At 41.2% G+C, this 17,855-nt stretch overlaps 2 protein-coding genes across 2 annotated transcripts in view; one reads left to right on the top strand and one right to left on the bottom strand.

The window, feature by feature from the left end:
- Positions 1-7,022: 7,022 nt before the first annotated feature.
- On the bottom strand, positions 7,023-14,663 carry LOC118401034 (cytochrome P450 2F2). Its single transcript, XM_035798185.2, has 9 exons — positions 14,330-14,663; positions 13,025-13,187; positions 12,682-12,834; positions 12,376-12,536; positions 9,525-9,698; positions 9,246-9,384; positions 8,895-9,082; positions 8,631-8,772; positions 7,023-8,543 (listed from the first exon to the last, which is right to left on the bottom strand). The coding sequence occupies exons 1-9, from the start codon at positions 14,489-14,491 to the stop codon at positions 8,359-8,361; spliced, it is 1,467 nt and encodes a 488-aa protein (XP_035654078.1). The 5' UTR covers positions 14,492-14,663; the 3' UTR covers positions 7,023-8,358.
- Positions 14,664-15,494: 831 nt separating this feature from the next.
- Positions 15,495-17,855, top strand: part of e2f4 (E2F transcription factor 4) — a 60,502-nt gene continuing 58,141 nt past the window's right edge. The window contains exon 1 of the mRNA XM_035798186.2: positions 15,495-15,934. Coding sequence (XP_035654079.1) covers positions 15,779-15,934 — 156 coding nt within the window. The 5' untranslated portion in view covers positions 15,495-15,778. The remainder of the gene's footprint in view (positions 15,935-17,855) is intronic.

The raw sequence follows: 17,855 nt of genomic DNA, 5'->3' as shown, positions 1-17,855 counted from the left end.
TGATAGGGTTGAATGGCCATACCTCTTTCGCGTCTTGGAAAAGTTCGGTTTAGGTACCGTGTTTGTAAATTTGATAAAATCACTCTACAAATCTCCTAAAGCTAGGATTGCTACCAATGGGATTACTTCCTCCTCTTTCCCTCTTTATAGGGGGAACAGACAAGGTTGCCCAATTAGCCCCCACCTCTTTGCCCTCGCCATCGAACCGTTGGCTGAGGCTATTAGAACGTGCCCTGACATACAAGGCTTTGAGGTGGGCCCCCATACCCATAAATTATCACTCTTTGCGGATGACCTTATCTTATTTCTAACAAACCCAGAACACTCCCTCTCACTTGCAGTTCCTACTACAGTGTTATAGTTCTTTCTCTGGATATAAGGTCAATTTTGATAAAAGTGAAATCTTACCGTTGTCTGTCTTTGACCATCATACCATCAAGCACAAGTTTCCTTTTAAATGGTCGCCTATGGGCTTCACATATTTGGGCATAATGGTGGATGGTAATCTGAACAACCTCTATAAACTCAATCTGGCCAGTTTGTTGCAAAAGGTGGAGGTTGACCTTTGTAAATGGATGGACTTACCTCTCACTCTACTCGGTAGAATCAATGTAATTAAAACGAATGTCCTGCCCAGGTTTCTATATCTGTTTCAATCTCTCCCTATCCCTGTTCCCGAAACATTTTTTTCCTCTCTCGACAAGCTGACCAGACGGTTTATCTGGCACTGCAAAACCCCTAGGGTTGGCCTGGATAAACTGACCCTTGATTACAGTCAAGGGGGCTTAAACCTCCCCAATTTTAGAATGTACTACTGGGCTGCACAGTCTAGGTTTCTGGCTCAGAGGTTTGACAATGGTCCCTCTCCCTCATGGTTGAACATTGAAAAGCTTGAGGTAAATGATGACACTGGGGCTGATTTGTTTTACAAATGGGACAGAAAATCTATAAAAATCATCACAGACAACCCTTTAATCATACATTCTGTCCTGGAATGGTGCAAACTGCATGAGCTGTTCGGACGAGGGGGATTCCTTTCCCCTAAAACCCCTTTATGGAACAATAGATTGATCCCTATGTTTTTCCAGAATAGTAACTTTAGACCATGGTCTGATAAGGGGATCACTCTTCTGGAACATTGTTACGGGGAGGGAGTTCTTATGTCTTTTGATCAGCTGAAACAGAAATACCACTTGCCTAACAGGGACTTCTTTAGCTACCTACAACTACGAAACTTTATTAGGGTGACTCTCAAGGGACAATGGAACCTACCTAAGATGTCACCTATTGAACAACTGCCACGCAGACCAACCACTGTTCAAGACCATTTCCCATGTTTACAATGCTCTTATGTCAGGACTAACACTGCCCGGGCTAGATAAACCCCGACTTAGATGGGAGAAAGATCTGGGTATTGATCTTGATGAGGATCTATGGAGTGACCTATGCAGGGATGGGGTTACATCCACATTGAACTCCAGATACAGACTGATCCAGTTTAATTTCCTCCATCAGCTCTATATCACCCCATCTAGACTGCACAAGTTCAACCCAGATATCTCCTCCCTATGTTTTAGATGTGGCTCAGATGAAGGAACATTCCTCCATTCCACTTGGCAGTGTTCAAAACTACACAGTTTCTGGCAGGGGGTATGCAATACCATATCCTCAATTCACAGGGTTGCATTCCCTTTAGACCCGGAGGTCTGTCTACTGGGTAACTTTACAAACACCAATCTTAGGCAAAGCCATACTATAAAGCTAACAGAAATATTGCTAGCGATTGCCAAGAAATGTATTGCCTTGAAATGGAAATTGGATTTCTCCCTGCCAGTTGCAATGTGGCTATCGGAAGTTAATAGTTGTATCCCTTTGGAGAAAATCACTTACTGCTTGAGGAATAAGTTAAAGACATTTTACAGAATTTGGCAACCTTTTATTGACTATATGGAGAATCTTCCCCCACATCTCATTGATTGAATCTATATATAATCCTCACATAATGTTTCACACGTAACGTATAATATGTAGCCTACGGCAGGTGATCCAATGTCTCCTTATTTTTTCTTATTATTATTTTTTATTATTGTATGTTTGTTTATATAATTATAATTATTTTTTATTTTTGTTACGCTCGTCTGTTACTGTCACTTTGTCCTATCGTTGTCTAATGTCTTTTCACTTTTGTTTTGAATGTTCTTAATTGGAAAATGCAAAAAAAGAAAAGAAATATGAATAAGAATAAGAAATAAAAGGAACAAGTAATTAAAGAGCAGAAGCAAAATAACAATAGCGAGACTAAATACAGGGGGTACCGGTACAGAGTCAATGTACGGGGGCACCGGTTAGTCGAGGTAATTGAGGTAATATGTACATGTACAGTGCCTTGCGAAAGTATTCGGCCCCCTTGAACTTTGCGACCTTTTGCCACATTTCAGGCTTCAAACATAAAGATATAAAACTGTATTTTTTTGTGAAGAATCAACAACAAGTGGGACACAATCATGAAGTGGAACGACATTTATTGGATATTTCAAACTTTTTTAACAAATCAAAAACTGAAAAATTGGACGTGCAAAATGATTCAGCCCCTTTACTTTCAGTGCAGCAAACTCTCTCCAGAAGTTCAGTGAAGATCTCTGAATGATCCAATGTTGACCTAAATGACTAATGATGATAAATACAATCCACCTGTGTGTAATCAAGTCTCCGTATAAATGCACCTGCACTGTGATAGTCTCAGACGTCCGTTAAAAGCGCAGAGAGCATCATGAAGAACAAGGAACACACCAGGCAGGTCCGAGATACTGTTGTGAAGAAGTTTAATGCCGGATTTGGATACAAAAAGATTTCCCAAGCTTTAAACATCCCAAGGAGCACTGTGCAAGCGATAATATTGAAATGGAAGGAGTATCAGACCACTGCAAATCTACCGAGACCTGGCCGTCCCTCTAAACTTTCAGCTCATACAAGGAGAAGACTGATCAGAGATGCAGCCAAGAGGCCCATGATCACTCTGGATGAACTGCAGAGATCTACAGCTGAGGTGGGAGACTCTGTCCATAGGACAACAATCAGTCGTATATTGCACAAATCTGGCCTTTATGGAAGAGTGGCAAGAAGAAAGCCATTTCTTAAAGATATCCATAAAAAGTGTTGTTTAAAGTTTGCCACAAGCCACCTGGGAGACACACCAAACATGTGGAAGAAGGTGCTCTGGTCAGATGAAACCAAAATTGAACTTTTTGGCAACAATGCAAAACGTTATGTTTGGCGTAAAAGCAACACAGCTCATCACCCTGAACCCACCATCCCCACTGTCAAACATGGTGGTGGCAGCATCATGGTTTGGGCCTGCTTTTCTTCAGCAGGGACAGGGAAGATGGTTAAAATTGATGGGAAGATGGATGGAGCCAAATACAGGACCATTCTGGAAGAAATCCTGATGGAGTCTGCAAAAGACCTGAGACTGGGACGGAGATTTGTCTTCCAACAAGACAATGATCCAAAACATAAAGCAAAATCTACAATGTAATGGTTCAAAAATAAACATATCCAGGTGTTAGAATGGCCAAGTCAAAGTCCAGACCTGAATCCAATCGAGAATCTGTGGAAAGAACTGAAAACTGCTGTTCACAAATGCTCTCCATCCAACCTTACTGAGCTCGAGCTGTTTTGTAAGGAGGAATGGTAAAAAATGTCAGTCTCTCGATGTGCAAAACTGATAGAGACATACCCCAAGCGACTTACAGCTGTAATCGCAGCAAAAGGTGGCGCGACAAAGTATTAACTTAAGAGGGCTGAATAATTTTGTACGCCCAATTTTTCAGTTTTTGATTTGTTAAAAAAGTTTGAAATATCCAATAAATGTCGTTCCACTTCATGATTGTGTCCCACTTGTTGTTGATTCTTCACAAAAAAATACAGTTTTATATCTTTATGTTTGAAGCCTGAAATGTGGAAAAGTTTGCAAAGTTCAAGGGGGCCGAATACTTTCGCACGGTAAACTTTAATAGGTAGAGTTATTAAAGTGACTATGCATAGATAATAACAGAGAGTAGCAGTGGTGTAAAAGAGAGGGGGGGGGGGCAATGCAAATAGTCTGGGTAGCCATTTGATTAAATGTTCAGGAGTCTTATGGCTTGTGGGTAGAAGCTGTTTAGAAGCCTCTTGGACCTGGACTTGGCGTTCCGTTACTGCTTGCCATGCGATAGCAGAGAGAACACTCTATGACTAGGGTGGCTGGAGTTTGACCATTTTTAGGGCCTTCCTCTGACACCACCTGGTATAGAGGTCCTGGATGGCAGGAAGCTTGGCCCCAGTGATGTACTGGGCCGTACGCACTACCCTCTGTAGTGCGTTGAGGTCGGAGGCTGAGCAGTTGCCAAACCAGGCAGTGACTGTAGAACCTTTTGAGGATCTGAGGACCGATGCCAAATCTTTATAGTCTCCTGAGGGGGAGTAGGTTTTGTTGTGTCCTCTTCACGACTGTCTTGGTGTGCTTGGACCATGTTAGTTTGTTGGTGATGTGGACACCAAGAACTTGACGTTCTCAACCTGCTCCACTACAGCCCCGTTGATGAGAATAGGGGCGTGCTCGGTCCTCCTTTTCCTGTAGTCCACAATCATCTCCTTTGTCTTGATCACGTTGAGGGACAGGTTGTTGTCCTGGCACCACACGACCAGGTGTCTGATCTCCTCCCTATAGCCTGCGTCATCGCTGTTGGTGATCAGGCTTACCACTGTTGTGTCATCGGCAAACTTAATGACGGTGTTGGAGTTGTACCTGGCCATGCAGTCATGAGTGAACAGGGAATACAAGAGGGGACTGAGCATGAACCCCTGAGGGGCCCCTGTGTTGAGAATCAGAGGATGTGTTGCCCCCGACCTTTACCGCCTGGGGGCAACCCGTCAGGAAGTCCAGGATCCAGTTGCAGAGGGAGGCTCAGTGCTGATGTTGCCTGTAATCCATGGCTTCTGGTTCGGGTATGTACATATGGTCACTGTGGGGACAACGTCATCGATGCACTTATTGATGAAGCCAGTGACTAATGTAGTGTACTCCTCAATGCCATCGGAAGAATCCCGGAACATGTTCCAGTCTGGGCTAGCAAAAGAGTCCTGTAGCTTAGCATCTGCTTCATCTGATCACTTTTTTATTGACCGAGTCACTGGTGCTTCCTGCTTTAATTTGAGCTTGTAAGCAGGATTCAGGAGGATAGAATTATGGTCCGATTTGACAAATGAATTGACGAGGGAGAGCTTTGTATGCGTCTCTGTGTGTGGAGTAAAGGTGATCTATTTTTTCTCATTCTATGTATTTATTTATTTGAATTCATTAGATTTATGTTTACTGTTATTGTATTTTAATTTGTCTCATTTAGAAAACTTAGGACTATTGCATTTTCACACCTTTTTTTATTTGATTTGTTAAGCACTTTGAAATGCATCTCTTGTAAGAAATGTGCTCTATAAATAGTTTTATTAAATTTGTATCTTCACAAATTGATTCTAATTAAATAGCAGCCATTTTGATCCAGTTTTGAGTTAAAGGCATAACTTGGTCCTTGTCACACAACCCCATTTACACATTTTCAACTGTATTAAGGATTCAACACCTATTGTCACGCACAGAAGAACAACGTCTGGATATTGAAATCATGTCATGTTTCAACTTACTTTCAACATTGTCATTATGTTAATATTTACAGGTCTGATAAAAAAATATATCAGGCTTATTGGCAGCGACAGTTAGTCTGAAGTTTACATACACTTAGGTTGGAGTCATTACAACTTGTTTTTCAACCACTCCACAAATGTCTTGTTAACAAACTATAGTTTTGGCAAGTCGGTTAGGACATCTACTTTGTGTATGACACAAGTCATTTTTCCAAAAAGTGTTTACAGACACATTATTTCACTTTTAAATCACTGTATCACAATTCCAGTGGTCAGAAGTTTACATACACCAAGTTGACTGTGCCTAATTGACATCAGTTGAGTCAATTGGAGGTGTAACTGTGGATATATTTCAAGGCCTACCTCCAAACTCAGTGCCTCTTTGCTTGACATCATGGGGAAATCAAAAGGAATCAGCCAAGACCTCAGAAAAAAATTGTAGACCTCCACAAGTCTGGTTCATCCTTGGGAGCAATCTCCAAACGCCTGAAGGTACCACGTTCATCTGTACAAACAATAGTATGCAAGCATAAACACCATAGGACCACGCAGCCATCATACCGGTCAGGAAGGAGACACGTTCGGTCTCCTAGAGATGAACGCACTTTGGTGTGAAAAGTGCAAATCAATCCCAGAACAACAGCAAAGGACCTTGTGAAGATGCTGGAGGAAACAGGTACAAAAGTATCTATATCCACAGTAAAACGAGTCATACATGTGTATATCGACACAACCTGAAAGGCCGCTCAGCAACGAAGAAGCCACTCCACCAAAACCGCCATAAAAAAGCCAGACTACGGTTTGCAACTGCACATGACCTCAATCCTATAGAAAATGTGTGTGCAGAACTGAAAAAGCGTGTGCGAGTAAGGAGGCCTACAAACCTGACTCAGTTACACCAGCTCTGTCCGGAGGAATGGGCCACAATTCACCCAACTTATTGTGTGAAGCCTGTGGAAGGCTACCCGAAACTTTTGACCCAAGTTAAACAATTTAATGGCAATTTGACCAAATACTAATTGAGGGCATGTAATCTTCTGAATGTGATGAAAGAAATAAAAGCTGAAATAAATCATTCTCTCTGCTATTATTCTGACATTTCACATTCTTAAAATAAAGTGGTGATCCTAACTGACCTAAAACAGTGAATTTTTACTGGGATTAAATATCAGGAATTGTGAAAAACTGAGTTTAAATGTACTTGGCTAAGGTGTATGTAAACTTCTGACTTTAACTTTAGTTTTATTTTACCTTTATTTAACTAGGCAAGTTGTACTATTATACACTGTCCATGAACTATGTGAAAGGTGCTGTGTTGATAAAGTACACTGCAGTAAAATATCCCACATTACATTTTTTTATTTAGAATTCATCAAGCCATAGATTCCCACAATAAGTTTTGAAAGTACTATCCCATAAAACTGGTACTGAAAGCCTATTAGTATACATTTATTTCAACAAGGAACACAGACTGAGACCAATGTCTCTTTTACAGCCCTGCGTACACATACAGTTCAGGTACAATGATTAAGAAATTGCACAACATTTACATTTACATTTAAGTCATTTAGCAGACGACAAACAAAACCATCACAGAAAACACAAAAAACATACAGCAGCAGATTATTACATTTACACATCGGTTATTCCCCTAACAGGTTATTCCCCTAACAGGTTATTCCCCTAACAGGTTATTCCCCTAACAGGTTATTCCCCTAACAGGTTATTCACCTAACAGCACAAGAACTTGCATTACCCAAAACAGTTACAGGCAATACAAAAATAAAAATCCTCTAATAAATGTTTAAAATGGGCAAGTGGGACAAGAGTCTCAAGTTTAAGTTTAGTCTGCAGGCTATTCCATGGGCAAGGAGCATAACAGGAAAAGGCAGCCATACCCAACTCTGGAAACCACATGGGCCTCAAGTGTAATCCATACTTGAGACTTGGTTTTTAGGATTTCTAATTCTAATATTGATGAGTGATGATAAGAAGGTAGTTTATTCAGAAGTGCTTTATAGACAAACACGAGAGCATGTTGTTCTCGTCTCATGGACAGCGAAGTCCAAAGCACATTTTGACATAAAACACAGTGGTGAGTTCTGTAGCTAACACCCGTAATAATCCTAAATGCGCAATGATAAGTAGCATCCAGCGATTTAAGTGTTGATGCCGTAGCATGCACGTTGATAATATCCCCATAATCTATAACAGACATAAAAGTAGCTTGCACAATTTGTCTTCTATTTGTAGAGAACAAACATGTTCTGTTTCAAGAGGAAGCCTAGCTTGATTTTTAGCCGTTTACAAAGTTCGTCAATATGCATTTTAAAAGACAGGGATATGGTTGGATGATAAAGTAAGTATATTTATATGCAGAGACCTTATTCATTCGAGAACCATCTAAGCTCGTAAGTGCAAGTGTATTTTCAAACAACTTTTTGAACCTATTAAAAATCATAAACTGTGTTTTTTCCCCAGCTGTACAAAAGACCCTTGTAATATCTTAAAATCTGTCTTAAAATCTGTCTCCAATAGTGATAATGCTTGGTCAGTGTTAAGCACAATGTGTTAATTCAACTATCTATATGTATTTGTGCTTAAGTAGAATAATTATAATATTACATGTTATATTACACCAATTCTATTTGATCTCTGTCTAGAATAGCTTCCTCCTAACTAGTTCCCTCTCAGTCTAACACCCAGTCTGTAGGGTTTGGGGGACAGGGTTACACCAAACACAGGGGTGTAGTCAGGTTCACCCGCATCCTCAGGCCAGACAAACTTGAAGCGTCGCAGCAGAGTGACCATGATCAGGAAGAGCTCCATGCGAGCGAGTCCTTCTCCAAGACACAATCGGGGCCCTGCAACAACAACAAACTGTATAAGCCCTTTATGTATTATGATGTCAACAACATCAGTGAAGCACTTTGTTTTGCTCTATCCATCACCTGCAGAGAACGGAATAAAGGCCTCGGGCTTCTCAAACTCGCCCTGCTCGTTCAGGAAGTTTAAGGGGTTGAACTCATGGGGGAACTTCCACTGACCCTCTTCAGACAGCACAGAGGTAAGGTTTGGAATGATCAAAGTGCCCTGCAAGTAAGAAATGGAGAGAGAGGATGAGACATATCCAAGTGGAGAAGAAATAAGAAAATTATGTTAGAGATTTTGAAATGAGAAGACAAGACATTTTTAGATGTATTGCTGTTTCTCACCTTTGGGATACTGTAGCCCATCACCTCAGTGTCTCTGGTGGTGCTATGAAACACACTGAGGGGGACAGTATTGGCGATGCGCTGACTCTCGTGGGTCACTGCCTGAGTGTAAGGCATCCTGTGCCTGTCCTCAAAAGATGCGTGTTCTTTCCCCTCCAGTACCGTGTCAATTTCCTGCTGACACCTCTCTGAGAAGACCAAAGGGAAGGGATTTTGTCAACAAAAGGACTTAAGTCAAAAGTGCTTATCAAAATTGCTTGACACCTTTTTTTTTTAGGAATGAGATACAACAACTCTATTAGTAGAAAGACACTTTCTGAATGTCAGCATTAGAAGATAAAGCAAACAGACCCTGAATCTCTGGATGGGTCATGAGGTAGAGGAAAGCAGTGAGCAGTGTGTTGGAGGTGGTGTCTGTTCCAGCAAAGTGCAGGTCCAGGACGTACATTATGAGTTGGTCCTCTGAAAAAGAAGATCCATCATCTCCTCTCTGGTGGGGGAGAGTACAGCAGTGTCAGGTGAAAACTGTGATGATTTTGAAGGCACTGTACAACCTAGTCATAATGATAGATGATGTGGTCAAACCCGCTAATCTAAGCACTTAAACTCCCATAAACAAAATGAACACACTTTGTCTAGTTCATCCAGGTAGGAGTCAATGAAGTCCCTTGGCTCCCCAGGAATCCTGGTTTCCTTATGCTGAGTGACGAGTCCAACAGACATCTGTCTGCAACAAATTACATTTCGAAAGGCCTTCTGGAATGGCAAGGGAAGGCGTCGGAGCATGGGCAATGTGTCGTAAAGCTGTGGAGAAAGACCAAGTAATGAGTCAGAACTACTATTGCACCATCCATTAACTATGCTTCCCTGAACTTTTCCTGTGATTTTTTTTGTTGACATTTTGTAAGTGTGCATAAAAAAAATAGATGTGACAATTGCCTGCTAGGGTGCGTTTCCATTTAACTATCTTGTGTCGATGAAAACAGCTGGACGCAATGACATCACGATTAAAATACATACACTTATATATCGCAAATATATACACACACACACACACACACACACATACATATATAGTTGAAGTCGGAAGTTTACATCTTAGCCAAACACATTTAAACTCAGTTTTCACAATTCCTGACATTTAATCCCAGTAAAAATCTCGTTTTAGGTCAGTTAGGATCACCACTTTATTTTAAGAATGTGAAATGTCAGAATAATAGTAGAGATAATAATTAATTTCAGCTTTTATTTATTTCATCCAAGTGGGTCAGAAGTTTACATACACTCAATTAGTATTTAGTAGCATTGCCTTTAAATTGTTTAACTTGTGTCAAACGTTTTGGGTAGCCTTCCTCAAGCTTCCCACAATATGTTGGGTGAATTTTGGCCCATTCCTGGTGTAACAGAGTCAGGTTTGTAGGCCTCCTTGCTCGCACACGCTTTTTAAGTTCTGCCCACACATTTTCTATGGGATTGAGGTCAGGGCTTTGTGATGGCCACTCCAATACCTTGACTTTGTTGTCCTTAAGCCATTTTGCCACAACTTTGGAAGTATGCTTGGGGGTCATTGTCCATTTGGAAGACCCATTTGCGACCAAGCTTTAACTTCCTGACTGATGTCTTGATATGTTGCTTCAATATATCAACATAATATTAATTCCTCATGATGCCATCTATTTTGTGAAGTGCACCAGTCCCTCCTGCAGTAAAGGAGCCTCACGCTTCACGGTTGGGATGGTGTTCTTCGACTTGCAAGCCTCCCCCTTTTCCCTCCAAACATAATGATGTTCATTATGGCCAAACAGTTCTCTTTTTGTTTCATCAGACCAGAGGACATTTCTCCAAAAAGTACGATCTTTGTCACCATGTGAACTGTAGTCTGGCTTTTTTGAACCGTAGTCTGGCTTTTTTATGGCGGTTTAGGAGCAGTTGAATTCTTCCTTGAGCGGCCTTTCAGGGTATGTCAATATATGACTCGTTTTACTGTGGATATAGATACTTTTGTACCTGTTTCCTCCAGCATCTTCACAAAGTCCTTTGCTGTTGTTCTGGGATTGATTTGCACTTTTCGCATCAAGTACATTCATCTCTAGGAGACGGAACACGTCTTCAACGATTAGCAAACACATCCAAGTATAACTCCTTCCTGAACGGTATGACGGCTGCATGGTCCCATGGTGTTCATACTTGCGTACTATTGTTTGTACAGATGAACGTGGTACCTTCAGGCGTTTGGAAATTGCTCCCAAGGATCAACCAGACTTGTGGAGGTCTACAATTATTTTTGAGGTCTTGGCTGATTTCTTTTGATTTTCCCATGATGTCAAGCAAAGAGGCACTGAGTTTGAAGGTAGGCCTTACATCCACAGGTACACCTTCAATTGACTCAAATTATGTCAATTAGCCTATCAGAAGCTTCTAACGCTATGACATCATTTTCTGGAATTTTCCAAGCTGTTTAAAAGGCACAGTCAACTTAGTGTATGTAAACTTCTGTGATACAGTGAATTATAAGTGAAATAATCTGTCTGTAAACAATTGTTGGAAAAATTACTTGTGTCAGGCACAAAGTAGATGTCCTAACTGACTTGACAAAACTATAATTTGTGGAGTGGTTGAAAAACGAGTTTTAATGACACCAACCTAAGTGTATGTAAACTTCCAACTTCAACTGTACACACACACACACACACACACACACACACACACACACACACACACACACACACACACACACACACACACACACACACACACACACACACACACACACACACACACACACACACACACACACACACACACACACACAACTTGAAGTTCCATTACCCAGTTAGGCAAATTGCACATTAATAAATTGCCAATAGCCCTTAAGACCTCCCACCTATCTATTTAATGTCTCAGTTAGCCCATGAAAGCCGGCATGTATAATAATTTTCATGTGCCAATGTATTGCCACGGTCCGTGCCATGGTGAAACTTGCACTCCTGTAGATCTGAAATAATTAGAATCTTGCCAGCCAACCAGAAAAGCAAGGTGAAGCAATTGAGACATTAATGAAAGAAAAGCTATTTGTATAGTTGAAAACATTGATATCGCAAGGTGTGGGCATTTAGAATTAAATGTGGAGTGGAGCTTTAGTTACGCGGTGACAGCATGTGCCCCGTGTTACCTTCAAAATGATTTGGCAATCATTTATTAGCAAAAACACCATTTCCATCATCATTCATCGCAATAAATAAAGTTAGCCAAAATAAAAATCCACCTGTCGATTGGTAAAAATTAGATTTTTTGTTGTTGTTGAGACTTTACATTTTTTTTATAAACCTGGGTCAATAGAAGAAACCTGCATAACGATCTACCATCCATATTTACTTTCAAACCAAAAGGTGTGATTTACAGGAAGCAATGTAATTAACATAGTTATATGCTGTTTTATGTAAGTATACAGTTACCAAAAAGCTGTAATTATGTATAATACCATAGCCCAGGGTCCATTGGCGATCTTTGCGTTCTCAGTGTAGAGCCTCACGAAGGTCTTAAGAAACTCATCGTTATAGTCATAACGCGACCCAAAGAGGACAAGACAGATGATATTGGATGCAGCATTGTGGAAGAGAACCTGTGGGTTCATGGATTTTCCTGTGGAAAAATAACAGTATTACTTTGATAAGAGATACTTTGTTCTCTTTAACGTTGAGCAAGAGGGTAATCTGTATAAGGACATCTGTTAAATGGCCATGTTCCTACAAAACAAAACACAATTTTATATGCTCCACTTTCATACCAACGTTTTTCGCCAAGGGTGCAATGAGGTGTGATATCTCCCCCAGAATCCTCTCCTCCATGGACTGCTTCCCCAGACCAAAGTTTTTCAGTGTCATTAGGGCGAAGCGACGATGCTCTTTCCAGCTGGAGCCATAGTCCAAAAGAATGACACCTGGCATAGTTTATTACAATAGGTCAGTATTTTTTGACATATCAATCAAATTATAGTTATGTTCTAAAGGGCAAGAAAATGAAATAGAAAGAAAAGGTTGCTTCAGAATAGAGCTCTTCACAGTAATAGATTCAAATGTTTTCTTATTGATATCGATAATGTCCTGTACTGTATTTTTTGATAATATTACCTTTTCCTTCTGTGACATGGTTGATCATAAGGTCTTGGGGTCTTCCTGCAAAATCTGCAGCCCTGGTAACCAGGGCCTCCTTCATAGATTCAAGCCCATTGAGAATCACAGCTGGCCTTCCACCAATATAAAGGCTGAAAACATTCCCATAGCGCTTCGCCAACTACAGAATGGGACATATTAAAGGATTTGTTCGCTATTTTTAAACCAAATCTGGATTTAAAGAAAAATGTAAATGGCATGTTATGGAATGGTCCAGTCACCTTTTTAGTAATTTAATTTGGTTTTGAGAAACTATCCCCAACCACAATACACTTTCATCATTGCTCATTCTGCAGTATGGGAGCTACAGGAAAACATGAACTGTGTAATTCCAAACATTATCTGTAAAGTTATATTCCATTTGTGCAACTTAGCTGCTTCTCCGTGTAACCAGGGCAGCACAGCTGGTAGGGGGAAACCGCTCAAGTCGTGAAAATTGATAAAGTTCGGAATTACACAATTTGTTGTGTACCACATCTAAAGATCTGCATCACTATACTGAGAGGTTTGTCATTTCTAAAAGGGTGTATTTGGATGGTTTTGGAGCCTTTGTTGATGTTTTCCATAACTCCCATACTGCAGAATGAGCGATGTGGAAGTGAAATCGCAAAAACGAAAGTCTCTGGACTCTTCTAGAGACCCTTTGGGGCAGCAGGTAGCCTAGTGGTTAGAGTGTTGGGACAGTAACCGAAAGGTTGCTGGATCGAATCCCCGAGCTGACAAGGTACAAATCTGTCGTTCTGTCCCTGAACAAGGTAGTTAACACACTGTTCCCCGGTAGGCCGTCATTGTAAATAATTATTTGTTCTTAACTGACTTGTCTAGTAAAATAAAGGTCAAATAAAATAAATAAATGTAAAAAAAAGTCTATATAACATGCCATTTACATGAAATTTTTTGATTTGGTTAAACAAAGTGAACTAATCCTTTAAGAATATTAAAGTTGCATAGTGTACCTTTAAAGGCTATTTTGTTAATGAAATTGTTGAATTGAGTAAAACTGTGATTAGAAAATCAGTTCTTTGTCATACCAAGGTCATCAAAGTATGGATTTAAGATTACAGGAAACAAACAGCATACAGTGCACCACTTATTACGCAATTATAGACATACGTGCAAAGGTTGCTTAGATACAATTGTTTGATAGATGTTATGTTCATATTGCAAAAAGGAAATATTAATTTAACCTGACACATCCAAGTAATGCTTATTGATTCTTCAGGAGAGTTAAAATAGCATAATAGAGTTTTATACAAGGCATACCTTCTCCAGGTCTTTCATAGGATTCCCCAAGCTCAGATGCAGCAGATTCCCAAATATTGGAATGGGTTGTGGACCAGGAGGAAAGTTTGGGGGTCTATTAACCTTCAAGAAAAAGAAGAGGAGGCAGATGCATATCCACAGCAGAACGAACGAGCCCAACATGCTTGTTGTTCAGTTCCAACCCCAGCAGTGACTGCACTCTGCTCTGCTCTTCTCCAAAGCTATAATAGACATGCGCGTGTACACGGGCGCGCGCACACGGGCGCGCGTACACGGGCGCGCGCAGTCGTCCAAAGTTTAAACATACATTTTCACTAAAAACTAGTTGTGTTGTATATACGACTCTAATTATCACACTTGTCTTTGTCACTAGCTAGGTTTCCATCCAATTTTCATGCGAATATTCTAAAATATACACGTTTTCCCACCAGTAAAAATCAGTGCGTGATGACGTAATACACACAACACGTACTTTTTCGCTTCAATTTTCGTGTACCGAATACAAATCTAAAATTCAACCTGTTTCCATGGCATTTTCAACTCTACGGATATGTGTCACAAAAACGGTTGTGTTGAATAGCAAATGTGTCTACTCTGGTCTCTGGCACGTGCGCTCTAGCCAACAGTTTGCAGATACAGTACAAGTAAACTGTGCTGGTAGGCTAGTCTACATTATGAGATTATTATGGATAAAAGCGATAATATTTTTCTTTGTCAAACGGCTATATTCATTGGAAAGGAGCATCAAGATCACCGTAAATGTCACCACCCTGTGAAGTTAATCCTAATTTATTAGCCTAATTAACCGCATCCCACACGCCATATTATGGCGACTCCAAGTCTAAAACAAAATGGAGATAATGTCTAGATGCATTTTACTGTGGAGATCGAGTTTATAAATTGTCTGTCTGGGCTGATGTGATTAGACAGTGGATTGTGCAGTTTGATGGAACAGAGTGGAATTAGACACCGGCTGGAATGCGGACCCGCCCGCTGTACAATGCATCAATATTTGCGCATAAAGGCGTAGAATTATAGTCTCATTTATCAGATGTAATCAGGCAATATTAAATATTGCTAACTGTTTTAATAGAAACATCGATTACATTTTACAGTGTAGTTTTTCTAAGTAGCTCATATTTTGCAGACGGCCCCTTAGCTTCAGTTTCACTAACCAATTCAACCAAACCATCCCAGCATACCTCGCGTGTGCAACGGCTTCTGACTTTATTGCTCATTTAAATATTTTGAAGGCCTGTTCTGGATTAACAGGTCAAGAGTCTGGACCACATTGGATTCTCCTACCATTACCATTACTTATATAGTCAAACAAAACACGGCGTGTGATAGAGGCTACCTGCTGAAGCTAGCTAACGTTGGCTAGCAAGTGAGTTCGGGACTAAACGGGGAGGCAGCTAGCTACGGATCTGAACAAGACTTCGTAATCAGATGGAACTGGAGTCGGGAAGAACCGAACTTGGAGCTATGGGAGATTCGCTTCAACCTCAAACCCCAAGTCGACACGAGAAGAGTCTAGGATTGCTTACAACAAAATTTGTAACTTTGCTACAAGAGGCCAAGGATGGAGTTCTAGATCTGAAAGCAGTAAGCATGCTTCACTCTTTGTTGTTGACACGCGGATGTCAATTTACCTTGTGTGGCTAGCATTGCTAGTTGCCAGCTCATCAGTGATACGTTGTGTCAAGTGTTTATTCTATGTATGTCTAACGAGGTCATTGAATAGTTCAAAGCTTGTTTTAGCTACCTAGCCCATCCTCTGAATTTACGAAAAGTTGGACGTGTGTTGTGAACAACATTAGCGTGAGCAACAATGTAGTTCGCCTTCAAAATAAAAGTCCCAATCGAAACTGATGCAAACGGATACAAATAGTGTCGTCATGCCACAATTGAACTAGATAATGCTAAACAAAGTTGGAATGCTGTACTGTGATATAAATTCAACTAAAGACAATAAGTAAAAAAAAAAACGTTTTTCACACTGGATGCACTAGACTTCAGAATTGCATTGGGACATGCTTAATATTGCAATGTCAAATCAAATTTGTCACATACACATGGTTAGCAGATGTTAATGCGAGTGTAGCGAAATGCTTGTGCTTCTAGTTCTGACAATGCAGTAATAACCAACGAGTAATCTAACAATTCCACAACTACTACTTTATATGCTGTCTTCAACCAGGATCTCAGCGATCACTGCCTCATTGCCTGTATCCGCTACGGAGCCGCAGTCAAACGACCACCCCTCATCACTGTCAAACGCTCCCTAAAACACTTCTGTGAGCAGGCCTTTCTAATCGACCTGGCCCGGGTATCCTGGAAGGACATTGACCTCATCCCGTCAGTTGAGGATGCCTGGTCATTCTTTAAAAGTAACTTCCTCACCATTTTAGATAAGCATGCTCCGTTCAAAAAATGCAGAACTAAGAACAGATACAGCCCTTGGTTCACTCCAGACCTGACTGCCCTCGACCAGCACAAAAACATTCTGTGGCGGACTGCAATAGCATCGAATAGTCCCCGCGATATGCAACTGTTCAGGGAAGTCAGGAACCAATACACGCAGTCAGTCAGGAAAGCTAAGGCCAGCTTCTCCAGGCAGAAGTTTGCATCCTGTAGCTCCAACTCCAAAAAGTTCTGGGACACTGAAGTCCATGGAGAACAAGAGCACCTCCTCCCAGCTGCCCACTGCACTGAGGCTAGGTAACACGGTCACCACCGATAAATCCATGATTATCGAAAACTTCAACAAACATTTCTCAACGGCTGGACATGCCTTTCGCCTGGCTACTCCAACCTCTGCCAACAGCTCCGCCCCCCTGCTCCTCGCCCAAGCCTCTCCAGGTTCTCCTTTACCCACATCCAGATAGCAGATGTTCTGAAAGAGCTGCAAAACCTGGACCCGTATAAATCAGCTGGGCTTGACAATCTGGACCCTCTATTTCTGAAGCTATCCGCCGCCATTGTCGCAACCCCTATTACCAGCCTGTTCAACCTCTCTTTCATATCGTCTGAGATCCCCAAGGACTGGAAAGCTGCCGCAGTCATCCCCCTCTTCAAAGGGGGAGACACCCTGGACCCAAACTTACAGACCTATATCCATCCTGCCCTGCCTATCTAAGGTCTTCGAAAGCCAAGTCAACAAACAGGTCACTGACCATCTCGAATCCCACCGTACCTTCTCTGCTGTGCAATCTGGTTTCCGAGCTGGTCACGGGTGTACCTCAGCCACACCTAAGGTACTAAACGATATCATAACCGCCATCGATAAAAGACAGTACTGTGCAGCCGTCTTCATCGACCTTGCCAAGGCTTTCGACTCTGTCAATCACCATATTCTTATCGGTTTTTCGGATGACTGCCTTGCCTGGTTCACCAATTACTTTTCAGACAGAGTTCAGTGTGTCAAATCGAAGGGCATGCTGTCCGGTCCTCTGGCAGTCTCTATGGGGGTGCCACAGGGTTCAATTCTCGGGCCGACTCTTTTCTCTGTATATATCAATAATGT

The sequence above is a fragment of the Oncorhynchus keta genome, chromosome 22 (genome assembly GCF_023373465.1).
Source record: "Oncorhynchus keta strain PuntledgeMale-10-30-2019 chromosome 22, Oket_V2, whole genome shotgun sequence".
NCBI lineage: Eukaryota > Metazoa > Chordata > Actinopteri > Salmoniformes > Salmonidae > Oncorhynchus > Oncorhynchus keta.
This window is presented reverse-complemented; position numbering and strand designations above follow the sequence as displayed.